A 19,954-nucleotide genomic window follows, 5' to 3' on the forward strand; every position below is an offset into this window, starting at 1 on the left:
TGAAATTTAATTAATGGCTATAGGAATGAAGAAGGTTGTACGTATTTGAGGAAGAGGAGTTGAAGAAGCAATTTAGGAATTAGGAAGGTGAGGAAGAAGATGAGCTACGAGAAAATCCCCCAAGAAGCGTATCCACCTCCTGGTACTCCTACTCCTACCATATTTCGTATTTCTCCCTTCAATTCCGTTTCTGGATTTCAATTTTTGATTTTACATTCCCCAACCCAACTATACTATGATGCTTTCTCTCAAATCTCAATTCATGTTTCTTTCTTGTCTTGATTTTATTTAATTGATGATTGATGATTGATGTTAGGGTATGGGAGTGTATATCCTCCGCCATCCGCGCCACCACCGCCGCCCTACGAAGGTTATCCGCCTCCGCCGCAATCCGCATACCCACCACCTCCAGGCTATCCTTATCATCCTCCTCCGCCGTCGCAGCAGCTTCCCGGCGGTTATCAAGGATATTTCCACCACCATCAGCCTCCACCGCCCCAGCCCTATCCGGTTTACCAGTGTGATCATCACCATCACCATTGCGATGATGACCGTACTGGTTGCATCTCTTTCTTGCGTGGATGGTATCATGCTCTTTAACCATCCCTCTCTTCTGTTCCCAGTTTTGCTTAGTTTCCTTTCCTTTCCTTTCCTTTCCTTTCCCATGTGCTGATCAATGGGCACACTACTAATTACTGCTTTAGAATTTTTTTTTTTTGATTGGTTTCTTTAAGCAATCAGTCACTCAGTCTATTTGAAATTGCTTTACTTGATAGTTTTAGGCCAGTGCTTGAAATCCAGAACCTTTCATCTTATGCTACTCTTTGCTTTTTTAGGGATGACATTGGGGGTGTTTGGCAAATAGCTTTTAGCTGATTGAGTTAGTAGGTTTGATTAGTTTATAGTATTAGCTGATTGTAGAAAGATGTTTGGTAAATTAGCTGTTACCTGATAGCTGATTACATGCAAAATGACTTTCTCAAAAAGCTTATCAAAAAAACTACTTTGAACAAGCTTTTGAATTTTAGCATTTTGGAGCCTATTACAAAAAACTAATTAATCAAATACTTACGTTGAATGTTTAACCAAGTCAAACAGCTAATAGTGGTCAAATAGGCCCAAATAAGCCAAAATTAGCTTATAAGCTAACTATGCTACCAAAGCTCATTTAAGAAATGGGAGCAATGTCTATTCCATTCAATTTCTGCATCTGTTAGCTCACCTCCATCTCTTGCAACCTTAATTCTGATTCAGGATTATTGGATCATTCGTTTGACATTTAATTTGCATTGGTTGAATGGTCCAAGCATTTCTGGAAATTGCTGCAAAAGCATTCTTCTAGTTGTAATTTTGTGTAATCCATAGATCTAAGCTGAAAACAGAACACCCGTAACCTTTTGCTATGCAGGGTACTATATGTTTTGGCTTAAAAAATTGAATCTGAATGAGAGATTCAATTCATATTTATTTGGTTTTCTCTTCCTGAATCGTTTTTACAGCTGCAATGCTACCTAACTATAACTTTCTGACTCAATCGTTGGCAATAGATTATTGCATAATGAGTAGTAGTAATTTTTTATTGCACAGTTGCTTTTTAAAAATTTTAAGCAATGCTCAATCCGTTGGCTTTCACTGTAATCTGTGTATGTAAAACTCATGCATTCTAATTTACAATAATGGTATATTATTTTTCTGCAGTGTTTCTTTAGTGTCTAGAGCTCCATTTGATACAAAAGCTTTTAATTTTGTTTTGATGATTTCTTTTTATTTTTCTGTGTACACCTGCAGTTTTGCTGCTCTATGTTGCTGCTGCATATTGGAGGAGTGTCTTTTCTAATCCTTTCACTATACTTCCTTGACATTGTTATGGTGGGAAAATTGTGGTTATTGTTGGATTTGTCAGCTTTCACTGGGTTGTGTATCAGTGCATTAGTATTTTGTGGGAAAAACCTCTTATTATTATTATTATTATTATTATTATTATTATTATTATTATTATTTCTCTTCTAAGATATCTACCAGTCATCATGTTATCAATTATTATTGCTCCTTTGGGAAATGGTGGTATATTATTGTAATTGGATGAGCTACTGTATATTTTTCTATTATAGTTGATATACATATACTGACGGTTACAAGCCACACCAAATGAAATCTGTTGTTGGTTCTCTGTATGAAGTGCATTTCTTAAGATTGGCTTACAATATAATCCCAAATTAGAGGTAGCCGGCAAATTATGCTATGGACCTCCTGGGTCCACCTTGCAAGGTGATTCGAGTCTATGTTCATAATAGTATTTTTGTCTATACATACTTTCTCAACCTACTAGAGTCTAACGAGTCAATATCGCCCCCACTGAGGCTCGAACCAATGATCTCTCATTTGGGAGAATCACTTCATGGCGCTTGACTACAAGGTTTTTTATCACAATTTTATAACTCTGTGTTCACAATTTTAGAACTCTATATTCACAATTTTAGATCTCAATATACAAAATTACATTACTCAATATTCACAATTTTTGAACTCTATATTCACAATTTTGTTATATATATTCAAAAATTGTGTTATACCGTTGAATATAAAGTTTTGATACTGTTGAACATAAATTTATGAAATTGTGAAGTTATAAAATTATTAACATAAAGTCAAAATTATAAAATTGTGAACATATAGTTACGAAATTGTGAACATGAAGTTATTAAACTGTGAATATGAATTTATGAAATTGTGAACATGGACCTGGGTTCACCTTGCAAGGTGGACCCGAGTCCATGGCATAACGCCATCGGTTGGTTTAGGGTTGAACCAGTCCTGAATTTGCCCAGAAAAAAGCAGACTTGGATTTTACTGGTCATGGCTTGAGCTTACTTTGAATCAGGGTTGAACCTGTCCTGAATTGGCCCAGAAAAAAAGCAAAGTTGAATTTTATGACTTGAATTTTATTGGGCCTGGTTTGAGCTTAGTCCGAATTGCAACCGGCTTATGGAGAATCAGCTTTGGTCCTATAACTAAAAAGCCAGTGGCCCAGCTTGGAATCAGCCCATGCTCAAGCTAATAAACAGCTGAGGCTCGGGCAAAAATAACACTACGCAGCCATGGCAGCAAAGCGTGGCAAAGCTGCCATGCTTTGCTGCCATGCCTATTAGCTAACGTGGCAGCAATCACATTTAAATTTCATTTTGCAACGTGCACTGCCCAAAATTCTGGGGGGCTGATTTTTAATTATTTTAATTTTTTTAAATTTACTTTATATATACTCTTAATTTATTTTTATCAATAAAAATTCTCAACACAACACTCTTACCCACAACAATTCTCTATACAACATCCTTTTTACTCTTTACAAATTTTAAACTTTTTTTTTTTTTGAAAACCAAGAAATTCAATTAATTGAAAAGCTCAAGAATAGAGTCAGAAGGGGAACCATCCCAATACAACCGGCTAGACCGAACACCCACCGCTTTGGCAAACACATGGGCAGGTTGGTTCCCTGATTGTGGAATATAACGAAAAACACACGAATTAAAATAGTTACTAAGCAACTTACAAGAAAAAACTATAGAACCAAGATAAGAATGATCTACCGTTCTTCTGTTCAGTGCGTGTATTAAATTTAGACAGTCAGACTCTATGCAAACATCCATCCAACCCTTGCCTTTAATCCATGAGAGAGCTTCCTTACAAGTCATTGCCTCTGCCAGCAAGGGATCATCTATGCAAACCAAGGGACCATTAGTAGCATCCTCAAAACCTCCGCCATCAAAAAACGAACACACCCCAAAAGTGACCGAACCAGACGAAATGCATGCGTCAAAGCAACATGTTCTGCCATTGGGAGTCAACGCCAACGTAGGGGCCAAAGTGGAACCATCCTGTATACTACTGTCGACTGCATGTGAAGTAGATGCGTGGATGTATGCACTCATTGCCATTCTCGCACGTCGTAGAACAAAGATTGGTTGCCACACCACCCTCTCCCAAACAATCTTATTGCGCGATTCCAGATCGTATAAAAAAACAACCAAGATCTCCACACGCCGATGCACTTGGTAAAAGAGGCAGGTTGGGGTGGTGTAGCCTCTAATGCCATGAGGCGTCTATACCCATGTTTAACCAAATAATCACCTCTAGGATCCCCGTACCAATACCAAACATCCTTAATATCCGGACAAATAGGTATTTTTCGAATTTGGTCCACATCCCTATCATTAAACAGATCCCTTAATAATTCAAAGTCTCATCCCTGGCCATCTGTAGCCACTACTGCCTCTCTGAGTGGTGGCATAAAATCAATCATAACACATGGATTACCAGCACCTAGTAACCATGGGTGGCCCCAAACCTTTGTAGAAAACCCATTCCCTATTCTCCTCCTTGAACTAGTCCTAACCAGGCGCTGCCAAAATACTCATCTAGTAATAACTGGGACTATGGCCAAGAGTGACTTCCAAAAAGGAAGTCTTAGGGTAGTACCTGACCTTATAGATCCGTGCAACTAATGAAGTTGGGTTTGTAAGGAAACGCCAACCTTGCTTTCCAAGCAGTGCCAGATTGAACAGGTGCAGCTATTTGAAGTCTAAACCACCATCCCTCTTAGACTTACTCATTTTGTCCCAAGCAAGCAAATAGATCCCCCTATTCTCACCTCTAGAACCCCACCAATACTTATTCATGCAACATTCAAGATCCTGGCAAAGAGTCATAGGAAGCAAATAAACACTCATAGTAAAAGTCGGCATGGCTTGAGCCACACTCTTTAATAGAATCTCTTTACTAGTATGAGACAAGAACCGCTTATTCCAGGAACCAAACCTTTGTCTTATTCGCCAAAACCTTTTCCATAATCTTATAGATCACATTGCAGAGGGTAATAGGCCTAAGATCTACCACAGTCTCAAGAGCTTGTTTCTTGTGGATAAGCACAACATTGGTATCATTCAAAAGCTTAGGGAAAGACCTATGATTCAAACAGTCCAACACAAACCCACAAACGTCCAACCCCAGAATATCCTAAAAGTTTTGATAAAAACCTGGATTCATACCGTCAGGCCCTTGAGACTTATCAAGTCCCATGGAGAAGAGTGCCACCTTTACCTCCTCATTTGTGAAAGGCTCCATCAGGCTCACATTCTGCTCTCTAATCATACGTGGTTGTAGAAAATCCAAACCCTCCACCACCTTTGACCCATTAGACTTGAAAATGTTCCTAAAATAGTCAAGAATCACAAGCTTAATTCCATCACCCTCCACTAAACTATCCTCACCATTTTTCAGCTTCACAATCTAATTTTTATGTTTCCTCGTCGAAGCATACTTGAGGAAATACTTGGTATTGGAATCAACATTACAGAGCCAATGCTGCTTAGCCCTTTGCCTACAAAATTGCATTCTCTTGATTTAACAAACAAGCTAACTCCCCATCCAATTGCCTCACCCTCTCCAAAGATATTGCATCTCTCAACCCTCTCAAAGCCTCCAACTCCTTCTTAAGACCCTCAATAGACTTTCCAAACTTATGGAATCTAACACCACCCCATCCCCTCAACCAAATACCACAATGACGTAGCATTTCCTGTAGATTAAGGCTAACATACTGACCCCAAGCTCCCTCCACCACTACCCTACAATCCTCATCCAGAAGCCAAGCATCTCAAAGCGAAACGAGCTCCTCCTCCTACCCCCTTCCACACGTGCAAACACATCTAGGAAGAGAGCAGAATGATCTAAAGCATAAGTAGGCACATTGAACACTCTTGCAATATTGAAATTAGAATTGTCAATAAAGACACGCTCTTTGGCGGGCCTAGGTTTCACTAGCCCAAACCGCCCTGCTCATGGCCTGCGGGCTAGGCGGGCCCCCCCCCAACCCCCCCCCCCCCTCCATTTTTTCTTATTTTTTAACTCTTAAGAGTATAGAAACAATATACACACTAAAAAAATAGTATAAGCACTAAAAAATTAGGTATAATAAGTATAACCAATAAACAATTTATACTCAATATACATTATAATTAGGTCTAAATTAATAAACATTATATACTAATATACAATATAAGTAAACAATATATAGTAATATACATTAGTAAACACTATACACTAATATATATTTTACAGTAAACCATTTATACTAAAAAATAAACAATAAAATAAGTATAAATCATATAAACAATATATACTGATATACATATATAAAAGAGCGAAAGAGGGCGAGAAAAGAAGGCTGGAGGCGCTGTGCGGCTGCAGCTTGGAGGTGTTACCGAGAGAGCGAGAGACGAGATTGGTGATTGGCAAGACTGCGTAAGTGGTGTCTTGAATATTGGCTGTAGAAGGAGGCGTAGGCGGAGCGTGGATTGGCTGGCAAGAACACTATGCCATCTATGGGATAGCGGCCAGTGCTGCTTGATTGACTGCTTGAAAGTTGAAAACCCAAGTCTTGGAAGGCAGGATATTGGGATCAGACTGATCATCATCAGATAAGAACTCAAAGGAACTAGTGGAAGTACTGTTCCCTGCATTCCCAGAAAGAACTTCCCTAGAAGATGAGATAATGGTTAAGAAGAAATATAAATGTGTGAAAAATTAAATCTAAGGCCCAATTCGATCAACATAGATGGGCGATGTGGATAGGGTAGAAGAGAACCGCGCAGTACCTCCGTGACTGCGTGAATACTAGAGAATTGAGTCGTGGAGAATGGAGAGGGCAAAGAAGAGAGGCAACATGTGGGTACTATGGTGGAGAGGGGAGATGCAGAGTCTGGTGGAGAGGGGAGAGATCAGAGGTGGTGTCTAATAGAGAGGGGAGAGGCGACGTGGGAAGGGAGACAGAAGATTAGGGTTATGTAAACTTATGTTACTATATATATATATATATATATATATATATATATATATATATATATATATTAGATTTTATATCTTTATGTAATATTATATATAATATATAATATATATAATTAAATGGCGGGCAGCCTGATGGGCCTAAGCGGGGAGAGAAAAAAAGCCCCCTCTTTGGTGAGTTGTTATTTTCGAAACCCACCCCCTACCTAAGTAGGGGTCGAGCCGATGGACAAAGCCCGTTTTGACGGCTATAATTGAAACACTCAAACCAACTCTCCACCGCCACTGCCTGAATCCACATCCACATTAAAACCCCCCTCAAACGCAAGTCATACTCGCAATCTATCAGCCTGAGCACGACCTATCTTCGTCTCCATAAAAAAAGACCACATCAGGCTTCTTACTAGCCACCAGGCCTGTGAGTACGTGAACTGTACGTCGATTTCCCATAGCCGCCGAAGCCAATTTTTTTTTTCTCTTTGGAAATGGGATCAGCGGGATCGGACCACCACCTTGGCTACCATGATCAAGGACTGCCTCGGTCATCAAGGCCGAGAGCCCGAGAGTGGCCATGGCCATGGGAGAGGCCGAGGCGCGCGGCCTCGGCTGCCTCAGCCACCATGGTCGAAACCACCTCGGCCATGGCAAAGGCTGAGGCACGGCCTCGACTGCAATGGTCGAGGCTGCCGAAGCCAATTTTTTTCTTTGTTTGTTCGTTTGTTTTTCTGTTTTTTGTTTTTTGTGTGTGCGCGCTCATAGCTTACTTCGGCGGTCGGTTGCTTGGTCAAAGGTCAGCTCTTCTGTAGGGTAGTGAGCAAGGTCAGGCCCCGTACCATCCCTTAAGAGATAGCATTTTTGTAACCAAGCCTTAAGCTTGACCAAGAAAACACCCTTCCGTGAGGTAGCTAGCGAGATCGGATCCCGTGTCGGCCCTAAGGGAATAGAGTGTGCGAGCCCTTTTATTTATTTATTTATTTATTTTTGAATGAGGATTCCTCATTCAAATAGGTTCGAGGACACGACCTCAACCTCCCACTCTGCTTGACACAAGGGCTTTGTGAACAAGAGTAGAGACATTTTTTTTATCCAACAAAATTGATCAGCGCGGACCACGACCAATAGTTACATCAATAATCCCATTGTTGATCTTATGTGTTTTAGCGAATAACATGTTTTTTACGTTGCGCGGGTTCCTCCTCTAAGTATTCTTTGTCTCCTCGAACCTTCACCTCTCTTCTCTTGGAGCGAGGTTGAGTTTCAGGGTGATCGCCAGTAGCAAGGGTTGCACCGCGACATAGGCGTTGGGTTCTCTCTTGCATCACTTCATCCTCCTGCGCATATGCCCGGGGCACTTGACCTTGAATCCCTGCCGCCAATTGGGTTAGAGCCACTGCCGCCTGCTGAATGCCTTGGGATGTCGCCTGGAGATCTACAGTTGGCACCTATGCCTTGGGTTCTTGCTGCCCTCCACCATGATTGTTGTTGAGTTGGTTGCGGAAGTCACCATCATGATTGTTGTTGAGTTGGTCTCGAAGTTCACCCCCGTGGTTGCTGTTGCGGTTCAACTAATGGGAACCATGGAGCTACTAGATCCTGATCATGTCATTTCTAGTGATAAGCTAATTTGTGAAATTTTGCCTGAGACTTGAGTTCGGCTCTCAGTGAAAGCACCAATGACGGTAATAATGTTTACAATATATATTTTATGTAAAATATAGTGTTTCATATTGATATGGTTTGTCTACGAGAAAACAGAGCGTCCCCCTTCTTTCTACATGGGGTCAGCCTTTATACTATACTCCACTATGCTCTCAACTTGGGAGTAGGGGGCTAGTGACAGGATAATTGGGCAATGTACTAGATCCTACCCGATGCGTCTAACCCATTAAAGCAATGAAACAATGGTCAGGAGCAGAGAACAGGTGGAACGGTTACAAGAGCCCACACATTAAGAGCATCGCCTCATCAAAGATAGGAGTTATGAATTACAGTAGGCATCACTTATTAGGAGGCTGTTGCTATCATTATTGTAACAGTTACAAGTGTATAGTATAAAGGCTGACCCCATGTAGCAAGAAGGGTGACGCTCTATTTTCTTGTAGACAAACTATATCAATACGAAACACTCTGTTTTACATAAAATATATCTGGTAAACATTATTACCGTCAAAAAGATATTTATATCTTTTGAATACTTATTCTATTTATATTCCTTAAGTAAATCAAACATTGTAATACAATTCATAAAGTCAATCTATTCATCCAACAAACCAAATAATGGAATAGAATTCACATTCTATTCCTTATCTATTCCATTCGAAGCCAAGCACCTTGTGCTCAGATGGCAAAGTAGTGACTCTCCCATATGGGTATGTTTGAACACATACTACAATGTAATAGAGTTAGTTGTATTCAAAAAAATATATAAATTCTATTCCATTCGAATAACATTTTTATTCATTCACCATATATCCTAACATGTTAATTGTTCTCAACGAAAGTGTTGAGACAAAATCAAAGTTTGGGAAACTCAGTTTTTTTCCTCATATGCAGCTCAGATGGCCACAATGATGAAGTTTGGACAAAAAGACCAGGGATCGAGTCTCACCAGCGGCAGTGTTGGGAGTAACCTCTCAAAGTGACGGTGGATCCTTGTGCGCAATAAGCAAAGGTATAGTCTTGTGCTCAGCTGAGTTACCATGATTTGCATCATCCTAATGCTCCGTTGGGTCGGGGCATAGGGGCCCTTGTGGTTGGGGATTCAACCTTTTGGGAAAAAACAAAAAAACAAAAAAAAAAAAAAAACAGTTATAAGATTTAATTTATTGTAAGAATTCGAGTTAATATATTCAAATTAAAAGTTCAAGATTAATTTCCAATTTTGAAGTCTTTTTTAAATTATAGATTTATAGTTTCAAAAAGAATTTTGAATAATTTCTTTCATATTTTCTTTTTTTTTCGTCATCAAAACAAATTTGTGAAAAATTCTTTCATTAATTTTTTCAGAATATCTATTATTATCTACTATACTAATAAGAGCCAAAGAGAGTTAGGCCTAAAATGGGTAGAAAAAATGGCGGTCAAATTATTTAATCAAATGGATGGTTCAGATGAATTATTTAATCAAATAGATAGTTAAGATAATTCAGATTAATATTATTAATAGAGATTACCTAATTTAACCTTACTTTTATGATTATCCGTTAAGTTTTCCGTTAAATATTCTCTTCTCCGTTAATATTCCGTTAACTTTTAACTTACACATTAATTTCTATAAGAAACGTCTTAGGTTCGAACCTCATCTCAATCAAATTGGACATAATTAAGTTTCTCACTATATTTTACTCTTATTAAATTAAATAAATTAGTAGCTACAACAAAAAATGATACATATGTATTTCTTTAATTTAGAATTATGTGTCTACTCTTTTCAAAAAAAAAAAAGGAATTATGTGTCTACAATACCTTTAAGAGAAATCATTTCATTAGTTATATTGTTTTTATTTTCTCTCATGTAAAGATTCTTTACATTCAAATTTATCAATTGATATTCATTACATTGTCCATTATCTTATTTTTACAATATCTTGTAATTAAATATCAAAGTTATAGTACAAAATAATGTTATATATTTATTTACCAAGTATTTTATTAATACTATGAAAAAAAATTAAATAATTTGAAGCTAATTATATTAATTACTTGGGGATTGGTTGACAAAGAGAGTACTCAAATAATAACCCAACAAATTGAAGCGAAATCACTCTATTTTACTCTTATTGAATTAAATAAATTAATAGTTAACCAAAAAATGATACATATGTATTTCTTTAAAACCATGAAAAAAATAAAAAGAATAGTTTGAAACCAATCATATTAACTACTTGGGAGATTTGTTGACAATGAAAGTACTCAAATAACCCATAACCCAGCAAATTGAAACGAGAAACTACCTTTTAATATCTTTGGAATACATAATATTTTAAATTTTCAAATTTTTATTAATTTATTTAATCTTTTTTCTTAAACTAGGGATTTCTTTATCCACAATAACTCATTCAACAATAATGGTTGAACCAAATGAACCCCAAGCAGAACACCTAAAGGAAAGTCCATAGCTCCTATATCATAATCCCATTGCATGACGTTGTCATATATGCTACCAACAATAACCGAATTGCAAATAACACACTACCAACAAAAAGGAAGAGAACAAATAGTAAAGATGAAGACAATGACAATATTACTCAAAAGAGAATTAAGAACACTTAGAAAAATTCAAATTAAAAGTAGTATTTATTTAGACTATCATTTTTAGATCAAATATTTAGACTATCGATTTTATAAGATTGCAAACATTTATTTTAGTAATAATTATAATGAATTTTCTATATTATCTTGTATTCATATACTTTGAGTTAGATATTTAAATAAAAAAATTTGACATTCAATTACCCATGTATAAACTTCTCCTATATAATATTGCATTGATATACTTTCAAATATTTATTTAAATATAAATATTAGGCATTAAGCCATTCGCGCAATGCGTGTATAAATCTAGTAAAACAAAAATAGTGAATTTTGTCCCTTTTACTCTTTTAGGCCATTTTCATTTTTAGTCTATTACTTTTAATTTCATCAAGCTTTCAAACTCAACCTTAGGTATACAAATAAAAATTGAGTAAATACCAGTGGAGATCCCCCGACTTTGATGGCACCGCCACTTTTAGTCCTTAACTTTTAAATCAACCACTTTTAGTCCTCCGACTTTGATGGCATCGCCACTTTTAGTCCTCAACTTTTAAATCAACCATTTTTAGTCCTCTTACTTTTGGTTTCTAGCCACATATGGTCCTTCCTTTACAATTGAACATCTAATGTCATTTTCTCAAGGATAATTCAGTCTTTTCATAATTAATGTATTAAGTATATATTATGTTTCCTCATCAGAATAATTGAAGAAACCCTATTCTCCACTCTCTTTTGTTAACACTAAATTTTGGACAAAATGATTGAATTGCCCTTGAGAAAATGACATTAGATGTCCAATTGTAAAGGAAGGACCATAAGTGACTAGAAACAAAAAGTAAGAGGACTAAAAGTGGTTGATTTAATAGTTTAGGACTAAAAGTGGCAGTGCCATCAAAGTCGGAGGATTAAAAGTGGTTAATTTAAAAGTTGAGGACTAAAAGTTGCGGTGCCATCAAAGTCGGAGGACCTCCACTGGTATTTATTCAATAAAAATTTTATGCCAATAGTACCTCTTGTAAGGGGATTATGATTCATGGTATAAAAATTGTGAGTAAAGGACCATCATTATACTAGCAAATTATACCATGGACCAGGGTCTACCTTGCATTGTAGACCTTGGTCCAAAAATAACATTCAGATTATATAGAGTTTATTACCGAAATGGTCCATCGACTATTGCAAAATTACCAATTTGGTCCTCGACAATTTTTCGTGCCCAATTAAATTCCTCGACTTTGAAAATTTTAACCAATTTGGTCCTCCGTTTATTTTGATGTTAAAATTGAGGACCAAAATGGTAATTTTGCTATAGTCAAGTGACTAAAGAAAAATTACCAATTTGGTCCCTTTACTATAGCAAAATTACCAATTTGGTCCTCGATTTTAAGGCAAAATAAACGGAGGACCAAATTGGTTAAAATTTTCAAAGTTGAGGGACTTAATTGAGCACGAAAAATTGTTGAGGACCAAATTGGTAATTTTGCAATAGTCGAGGGACCATTTCGGTAATAAACTCGATTATATATCTGTAATTGACATATTATGTACCTACAGTTGACAGTTTTTATACGTGTAGCTATCATTTATGTATCAGCAATTATCAAGTTATTTGTTTACATGTGCGGGTTAACTGTAGATACAGTATGTGTTAACTGAAGGTACAAAATTTTTCTATCAGAGTTCACAATTGCATTATACCATGGCCCAAGATGGACCACTAGCATAACGTTTATTTTTAATATATTAAAAATTTATTTTTGATGTACTTTTGTCTCTGTTCATAGCTACTTTCTCAACCAAATGAAGCACAACGAGCCAATATTGCCTCCACTGAGGCTCGAACCCACCCTCTCCCATGTGGGGGTGCAACCGGGTGCCACTAGACCACAAAGTCTTTGACATTTGTAATATAATGTTCGTTTTGTATACTGAAAGTTCATTATTTTATATACCATTTATTCATAGTCAACATTGCAATGTGGACTATAGTCTACAGTATAATTTACCAAGAATGGGATCGGGCTTAATTAGTTTGTGTGATACCGGTTAACATTTTCCTACACATTATGGTGGACGGCAAATTTTACTGTGGACCATGGTTCAAAATGATGTCGTTTCTTTTAATGAAAAGCGACACCCGTTCCACGTAATTAGTTCTGTTTGTAACTTTGTATAACATATTCAGTTTTATTTTATATACATTGTAGTTTCATTTCAGCACAACTAAAGTTTCATTCGACATTATACATACAATAGTCTTATTACAGTGAGACATGTTACTGAATTCCATTTTGTACACATTGTAGTCTTATTACCACACCACTAAATTATAATTCTAATTCAACTACGGTTTCATTGGACAATGTACACTCAAATATGTGAAACTGTTATTCAGTTTCATTTTATATACACTGTAATTTCATTACAACACAACTAAAGTATCATTTTGATACAACTACAGTTTCATTTGACAATATACACTAAATATGTGAGACATGTTATTCATACATACTATAGTGTCATTTCAGTAAAACTAAAGTATCATTTCAATTCAACTACAGTTTTATTTGACAAATACACTCAATATGTGAGACATGTTATTCAATTTCATTTTATACATACTGCAGTTTCATTTCAACATAACTAAAATATCATCTCAATTCAATTACAGTTTCATTTGATAATATAAGCACAATATGTGAGACAAGTTATTTAGTTTCATTTTAGATAGTAGTTTCATTTTGTTATAAACACACAAAAAATATATGATTTGTTAAAACGTAACGACTACCGTTTCTTTAAGTACCATGGTCCACACTAGGGGTGAGCAAAATTACCAATAAACTTACAAAACTGATAGCCGACAAATCTTGTCGCCCTCTCCGGGGGGAAACGACTCTGGCGAGGGCAACCAGAAATGGTCGACCTCGGCGAATATGGCGACCGGTCGCCAAAAGGTTTCACCGGTGCCAAAAAATATCACCGAAAATTTTTAAAATGAGTTAATTGCTACTTTTTTCTAGTTTTAATGGCTTAATTACTTTATTTTTTCGAATTCAATGACTTATTATTATAGGTATTTATTTAGGATTAAAAACTTTAGCTTAAAAAAGTTCGATTAATCAATTTTTTTTTTGAAATCAAAAACGAGATTCAATTAATCAAACTGAGCAGAAATAGAGTTTGGAGGGATCGAGTCCCAGTACAAAGTAGTAATCTGCGAAAAGGCCGAAGTCGCAAGAGTGTGTGCAATGACGTTTGCTGATCTTGGAACAAGACTAACGACACAAGAATTAAATGATGATAGCAGCAACCTAGAAGTCTGAATGGCGAAACCTGCAAGTGAAAGAACCGGTGAGGCCGAAGCCAGATACGACCGGAGTTGCGAACAATCGGTGAAGAGCGCAACGTTTGAAACGCCTCTATCGCGGAGCCATGAAAGCGCCTCCTTCGATGCTACCGCCTCCGCCATTAATGGTGAAAAACAGCTTGAGATAGGACCTGCACAGGCAGCTATAAAACTTCCAGTGGCCGAAAGCAGAACAGCTCCAAACGACGCTTTTAGTGAGGAGGAACAAAAACGTGCGTCGAAGTAGCACCTCGGGGTCTCCTCCTGTGTATGTTGCGATGTAGCATGGGATGTTGGCAAGGTTGGTACTACACTGGTGGAGCTCAGAACTGGACTCGTGACAGAGGGTTGGCCGCCGTGAACCTCCCGCCAAGCATGGAGTGCTGCGAACGCCGCTGAGACGACCTTCGCAGGTAACGGCAAGAATCCCTCCCAAACTGCTGAGTTCCGTGCTCTCCAAAGGTAATAGAGTACTGCCACGACCGCACCAACAACTCCTTCAGGTAAGTCATGGAGAATAGATGAGAACCACATGTTAAAAGACACACCAACAATAGATGGGATAGGTAGGTTGGTAGCACTCCAAACATGTTATGAGTATTCACATGAAACAAACGCATGCATAATATTCTCATGAGAAAGACCACACTTAGGACATGCAAGCTCAACATCCACCCTTCTTAAATGTAGGTTGGTGGTAACCGGGAGTGTATCATCTAATGCTCTCCAAAGAAAGGTCTTCTATTTGGGAGGCACTTTAATTTTCCACATTGAGATCCACTCCCCAAAGTTATCATCCATGCTAGAATAATCACCCAGAATGGTTCTATAACCACTTTTGACCGTATAACATCCATACCAATACCACGAGTCTTCATACCAATACCAATACCACGAGTATTGGTAATCATACCAATACTCGTGGTATTTGGGTCACCATACCAATACCACGAGTCTTCATAACCTGGAGAAATGGGAATCCTACTTATGCGTAGAGCATCCTGAGAGGTAAATATGTCATTCAGAATAGGGATGTCCCACATACCAGTATTGACATCAATCAAACCAGACACAAGTGATCCACTAAGCTGCTCAGGCATGGGCGTTTGTACCATTGGATTCAGACCATCCGGGAGCCAGGGGTGACCCCAAATTAGAGTATCTTTTCCATCCCCGATCCTGCGCCTCACACCCCCACAAATCAAATCATGGGCTGCCATAATACTACGCCAGCAATAACTTGGGCAATTCCCAATAGTAGCATCAATGAAAGAGGTCCGAGGGTAATACCTTACTTTGTAGATTCTTGCAACCAGAGAATTGGGGTTTAAAAGGAACCGCCAAGCCTGCTTGCCCAACATGGCCAAGTTGAAAGCTCGAAGATCCTTGAAGCCTAAACCACCAAACTTCTTAGGCTTACATAAACGATCCCATGCCTTGCAATGGATTCTTCTCTCTGTCCCTGCACCCCACCAGAAACGGTTCATGGTCCTCTCGATGGATAAACATACTGACTCAGGGAGTAAAAAGACACTCATTGAAAAAGTAGGCATAGCCTGAGCTACACTTTTCAAAAGAATCTTCTTACCAGCCTGTGAGAGCAACTTCTTATTCCAAGACCCCACACGTTGCTTAATTTTATCTTCAATATAAGAGAAAGCCGCCCTTTTATTTCTACCCACAAAAGCTGGTAATCCCAGGTATTTTCCAAAATTCGGGGCCTGGTCAACTCCCAAAACCGCCACCACCTCCTCCCTGTGATGGGTCTGTGTATTCCTGCTAAAACAGACATTGGATTTGTGGTAATTCACTGCCTGACCAGACATATTTTCGTATAAATCCAAGCAGTGTTTGACCGCTCCTGCTTCTTGGGCATTAGCTCTAAAGAAAATGAGGCTATCATCTGCAAAGAACAGGTGAGAGACTAGGGGAGCCCCCCTAGCCACCCTACAACCTCGTATCGAACCCTCAGCCTGAGCTTTCTGCAACAACAAGGAAAGCCCCTCTGCACAAATGATAAACAAGTATGGGGAGAGTGGATCACCCTGGTGCAATCCGCGGGTTGGAACAACCTCACCAGACATAAGAAACCGAAGATACACAAAGCATAATTAAATCAACCCACCTAACATCGAAGCCCAAGGCTTCTAACATTCTGCGTAGGAAGGGCCACTCCATACGGTCATATGCTTTTGCCATATCCAACTTAAGGGCTCCCCAACCAACCACACCACACTGCTTCTGATTGAGATAGTGACCAATTTCCGCAGCAACAAGAATATTATCAGTTATCAGCCTGTCTGGGATAAAGGCACTCTGAGAATCAGATATTAAGCCACCTAACAATGGCTTCATCCTGTTAGCTATAATCTTGGCCATCACCTTATACACTACATTGCATAAAGCAATAGGCCTTAAATCAGACACCTTCTCAGGCACATTCTTCTTAGGAATTAGAACCACATTTGTTGAATTGAGACCATCCAGGAATGAGCAAGAATTTAAACAATTTAGCACGAAATCTGAGACATCCCCACCAACTACATCCCAATAGTGTTGGTAAAACCCCGGATTCATCCCATCAGGACCTGGGGCTTTGTCAGGGAACATAGAAAATAGGGTTTCCTTAACCTCAGTGTTCTCGAAGGGGCGTAATAACATAGCATTATCAGTCTGAGAGATGCGTGGGCTTATGGTATTGAAAAATGACTCCTCCAACACCGACCCAGAAGAATGGAAAATATTCTCAAAATAATGCAACACAACAAATTTCAAAGAATCACCCTCCACCCACACACCCTCATCATTTTTTAATCTAGACAGCGTATTTTTCTTCTTACGAGCAGAGGCATACCTGTGATAGAACTTTGTGTTTGCATCAGCCCCCCTCAGCCAGTGTTGCTTTGCCCGTTGCCTCCAGAAGACATCTTCCTAGGTTTCTAAGCGAGTTAACTGGGTTTCAAGACGTTGGAATTCTGATAAGGACTTAGGGTCACGGTAGCCCCTAAGTGTGTACTGTGCCTTGCGCAGCTGTCTCATCTGCCGGCCAAAATGATGGAAGTGGTCACCTCCCCACTTCTGCAATCGTTCCCCGCATAGCTAGCAGCTCATCAGGCCGCCAGGCCTACCATCCTGCCAAGCATGCTCAACCACATCCCTACAGCCATGATTAAGTAACCATGCCATCTCAAACCTGAATCCCATACGCCTTCCTCCACCTCTCGAAGCAGCACTATCAAGACTCAAAAACAAAGCCGAATGATCAGACAATCTAGTGCCGATGTTTTCAACAAAAGCATCTTCTTGAATACCTCTCCAATCAGCGTTAGCAAGAACCTTATCCAAACGTTCCTCCATCCAATCAACAGTCCCCCTGCCCCTCTCCCAGGTATACTGGTAGCCCCGCAACGGGAGCTGAGACAGACCGCAGTCATCCAAAGCCTCCCCGAAACCGCGTAGGAGAGCATCCGGATGGGGATTTCCACCTCTCTTCTCGTGCTGGAACAGAAGATCATTGAAATCCCCGAGAACAACCCAAGGCAAGTCTGATGAGGCTGCCAAAGAACGTAGCAAGTCCCACGACTCCCTTCTTCTGTTGCGCTCAGGGAACCCATAGAAACAAGTCATACGCCATTGTAGAGAACTAGCGACACACACCTCAACATCTATGTGATTTTTAGAATAACATAGAAGCTTAGCTGTGCAATTCCTCCTCCAAAAAAGCGCCAAACCACCGCTCAAACCGACATTATCAACATAAAAAAAGGCCATCAAAACCAAGCTTAACTCGTAGACGCTCTGCGTGGACCCGGTTAACTTTGGTTTCCATGAGAAAAAGAAAATCAGGCTTCTTCTTGGACACTAAGTCCACCACTTCGCGAACTGTTCGTGGATTGCCCAAGCCACGACATTTCCAGCTTATAACACTCATGATGATGGGTGGGACTGGGGACCAGCTCCCGCCTTGAACAAGTTTTTTGAAACGTCGGTCATGGCCACATCACCTCCACTACTCTTACCAGCCCGCCTACCACCCGGGCTCTCGCCCTCACGCCGACGCTTCGAAGCTGCCACCACGCCCCTCTCGGCCTCTCGCGGTAAAGACGCCCCATCCGTGCCAGACACACCTCGCCCCCGCCCCGGAACGACATTACCCGCCACACACCTCGCCCCCGCCCCGGAACGACATTACCCGCCACACTGGACTGTGAAGGACCCTCCAACGGAACCAGCCAAGGGTCGCCAATAGCTCTCGGACCACCCCGACCAGCCCCCGCACGCATCTCGGCTCCAAACGGAAATTGGTCCACAGTCAACCGGGATTCTCTTGCCCCTAAACAAAATTTGTGAGAGTGCCCTAGCATGCCGCAAAAGAAGCAGAATGTATGGAGTCTCTCGTATTTAAACGTGACCCAGCACCACGACTTGTCCCTCTTAATAAGTTTCATGCGTTTGATGGGGCGGATCAACCGGGATTGCAACACGGATTCTGTAGAAGGTACGCCAGGGGGACCTTGCAAACCTGTCATCACCCCGGATAAAAGAACCGAGAAAGTTTCCAACTTGTTCAAGAACAATATCTGATGTATACCCCACCGGGAGATCATGGACTTGTACCCACATGTCAATTGAATCAAGAGCAACCTCACCGGGCAGCACACCATCACTCACCCGCCGGCATACAAGCGTGTTGTTCTCAAACGACCATGGGCCGCCTTCGAGCACGTATTGCATATCGGACTCATGGAAGAACACGAACAAGAAAAGGTTCGGCTGCACCTCTGAAATCTGGACTCCCTTCACCGACTGCCATACTGACGCCAAAACCTGTCGCATGAACTCAATTTTCACTAGCTTGGACGCAAGAAACCTACCAACCACGACCCAGGTTTCGTCCGAACCCACCACGCCAACTGTATCGCCAACTGGTTCGAATTCCAGCGCCTCATCTTCAAGCACCATGTCTGCCCATCTTGCGGAAAAGCCGACAACTTCATCAACGTCCTGCTGTGCTGCCATACCGAACGAAACAGAACCAGAGAGAAGAGAAAACCGATGAAATAATCGGAGGAAAACGCAAAAGCTAGACCAAAAACCCTAGAAAACCCTAGGAAGAAGCCAAAACCCTAGACACGCTAGAGAGAAAGTTTGAGTACTTTCTACATAGTTCGATTACTCAGTTAACTGACCAATTAACTGAAAAAGAAGAAAAAAAAAAAACTTTAGTTCGGTTAATTCGGTAATACAAAGTTTGATTTAGTTAACGGTTAAAACTTTAAAAACTTCAGTTAAAACAGTTCGATTTGCATATTTTTCAAATCTGATTTTATGTACATAATTTATGTTCATAGACACAGAATTTCCATGGTATAAGAATTGCATGAGAACTAAATACTTGCATCATACTACACCTGCAAGCTAAAGCAACAGGTTAGTTGGTTTGGAACAAAAGAGTTGGCTGACTCCTCCTTTATTGCTTCCTATCTTGGCAATGGATAGAACTTCTTGCAT

General features: G+C 39.6%; 1 protein-coding gene across 1 annotated transcript; it reads left to right on the forward strand.

The window, feature by feature from the left end:
* Positions 1–2,142, forward strand: LOC116022082 (cysteine-rich and transmembrane domain-containing protein B-like). The gene is made up of 3 exons (XM_031262638.1): positions 1–142; positions 317–584; positions 1,789–2,142. Exons 1-3 carry the CDS (start codon positions 100–102, stop codon positions 1,835–1,837), a joined length of 360 nt encoding a protein of 119 aa, XP_031118498.1. The 5' UTR covers positions 1–99; the 3' UTR covers positions 1,838–2,142.
* The last annotated feature ends 17,812 nt before the right edge of the window (positions 2,143–19,954 follow it).

The sequence above is a fragment of the Ipomoea triloba genome, chromosome 6 (assembly GCF_003576645.1).
Source record: "Ipomoea triloba cultivar NCNSP0323 chromosome 6, ASM357664v1".
Lineage (NCBI taxonomy): Eukaryota > Viridiplantae > Streptophyta > Magnoliopsida > Solanales > Convolvulaceae > Ipomoea > Ipomoea triloba.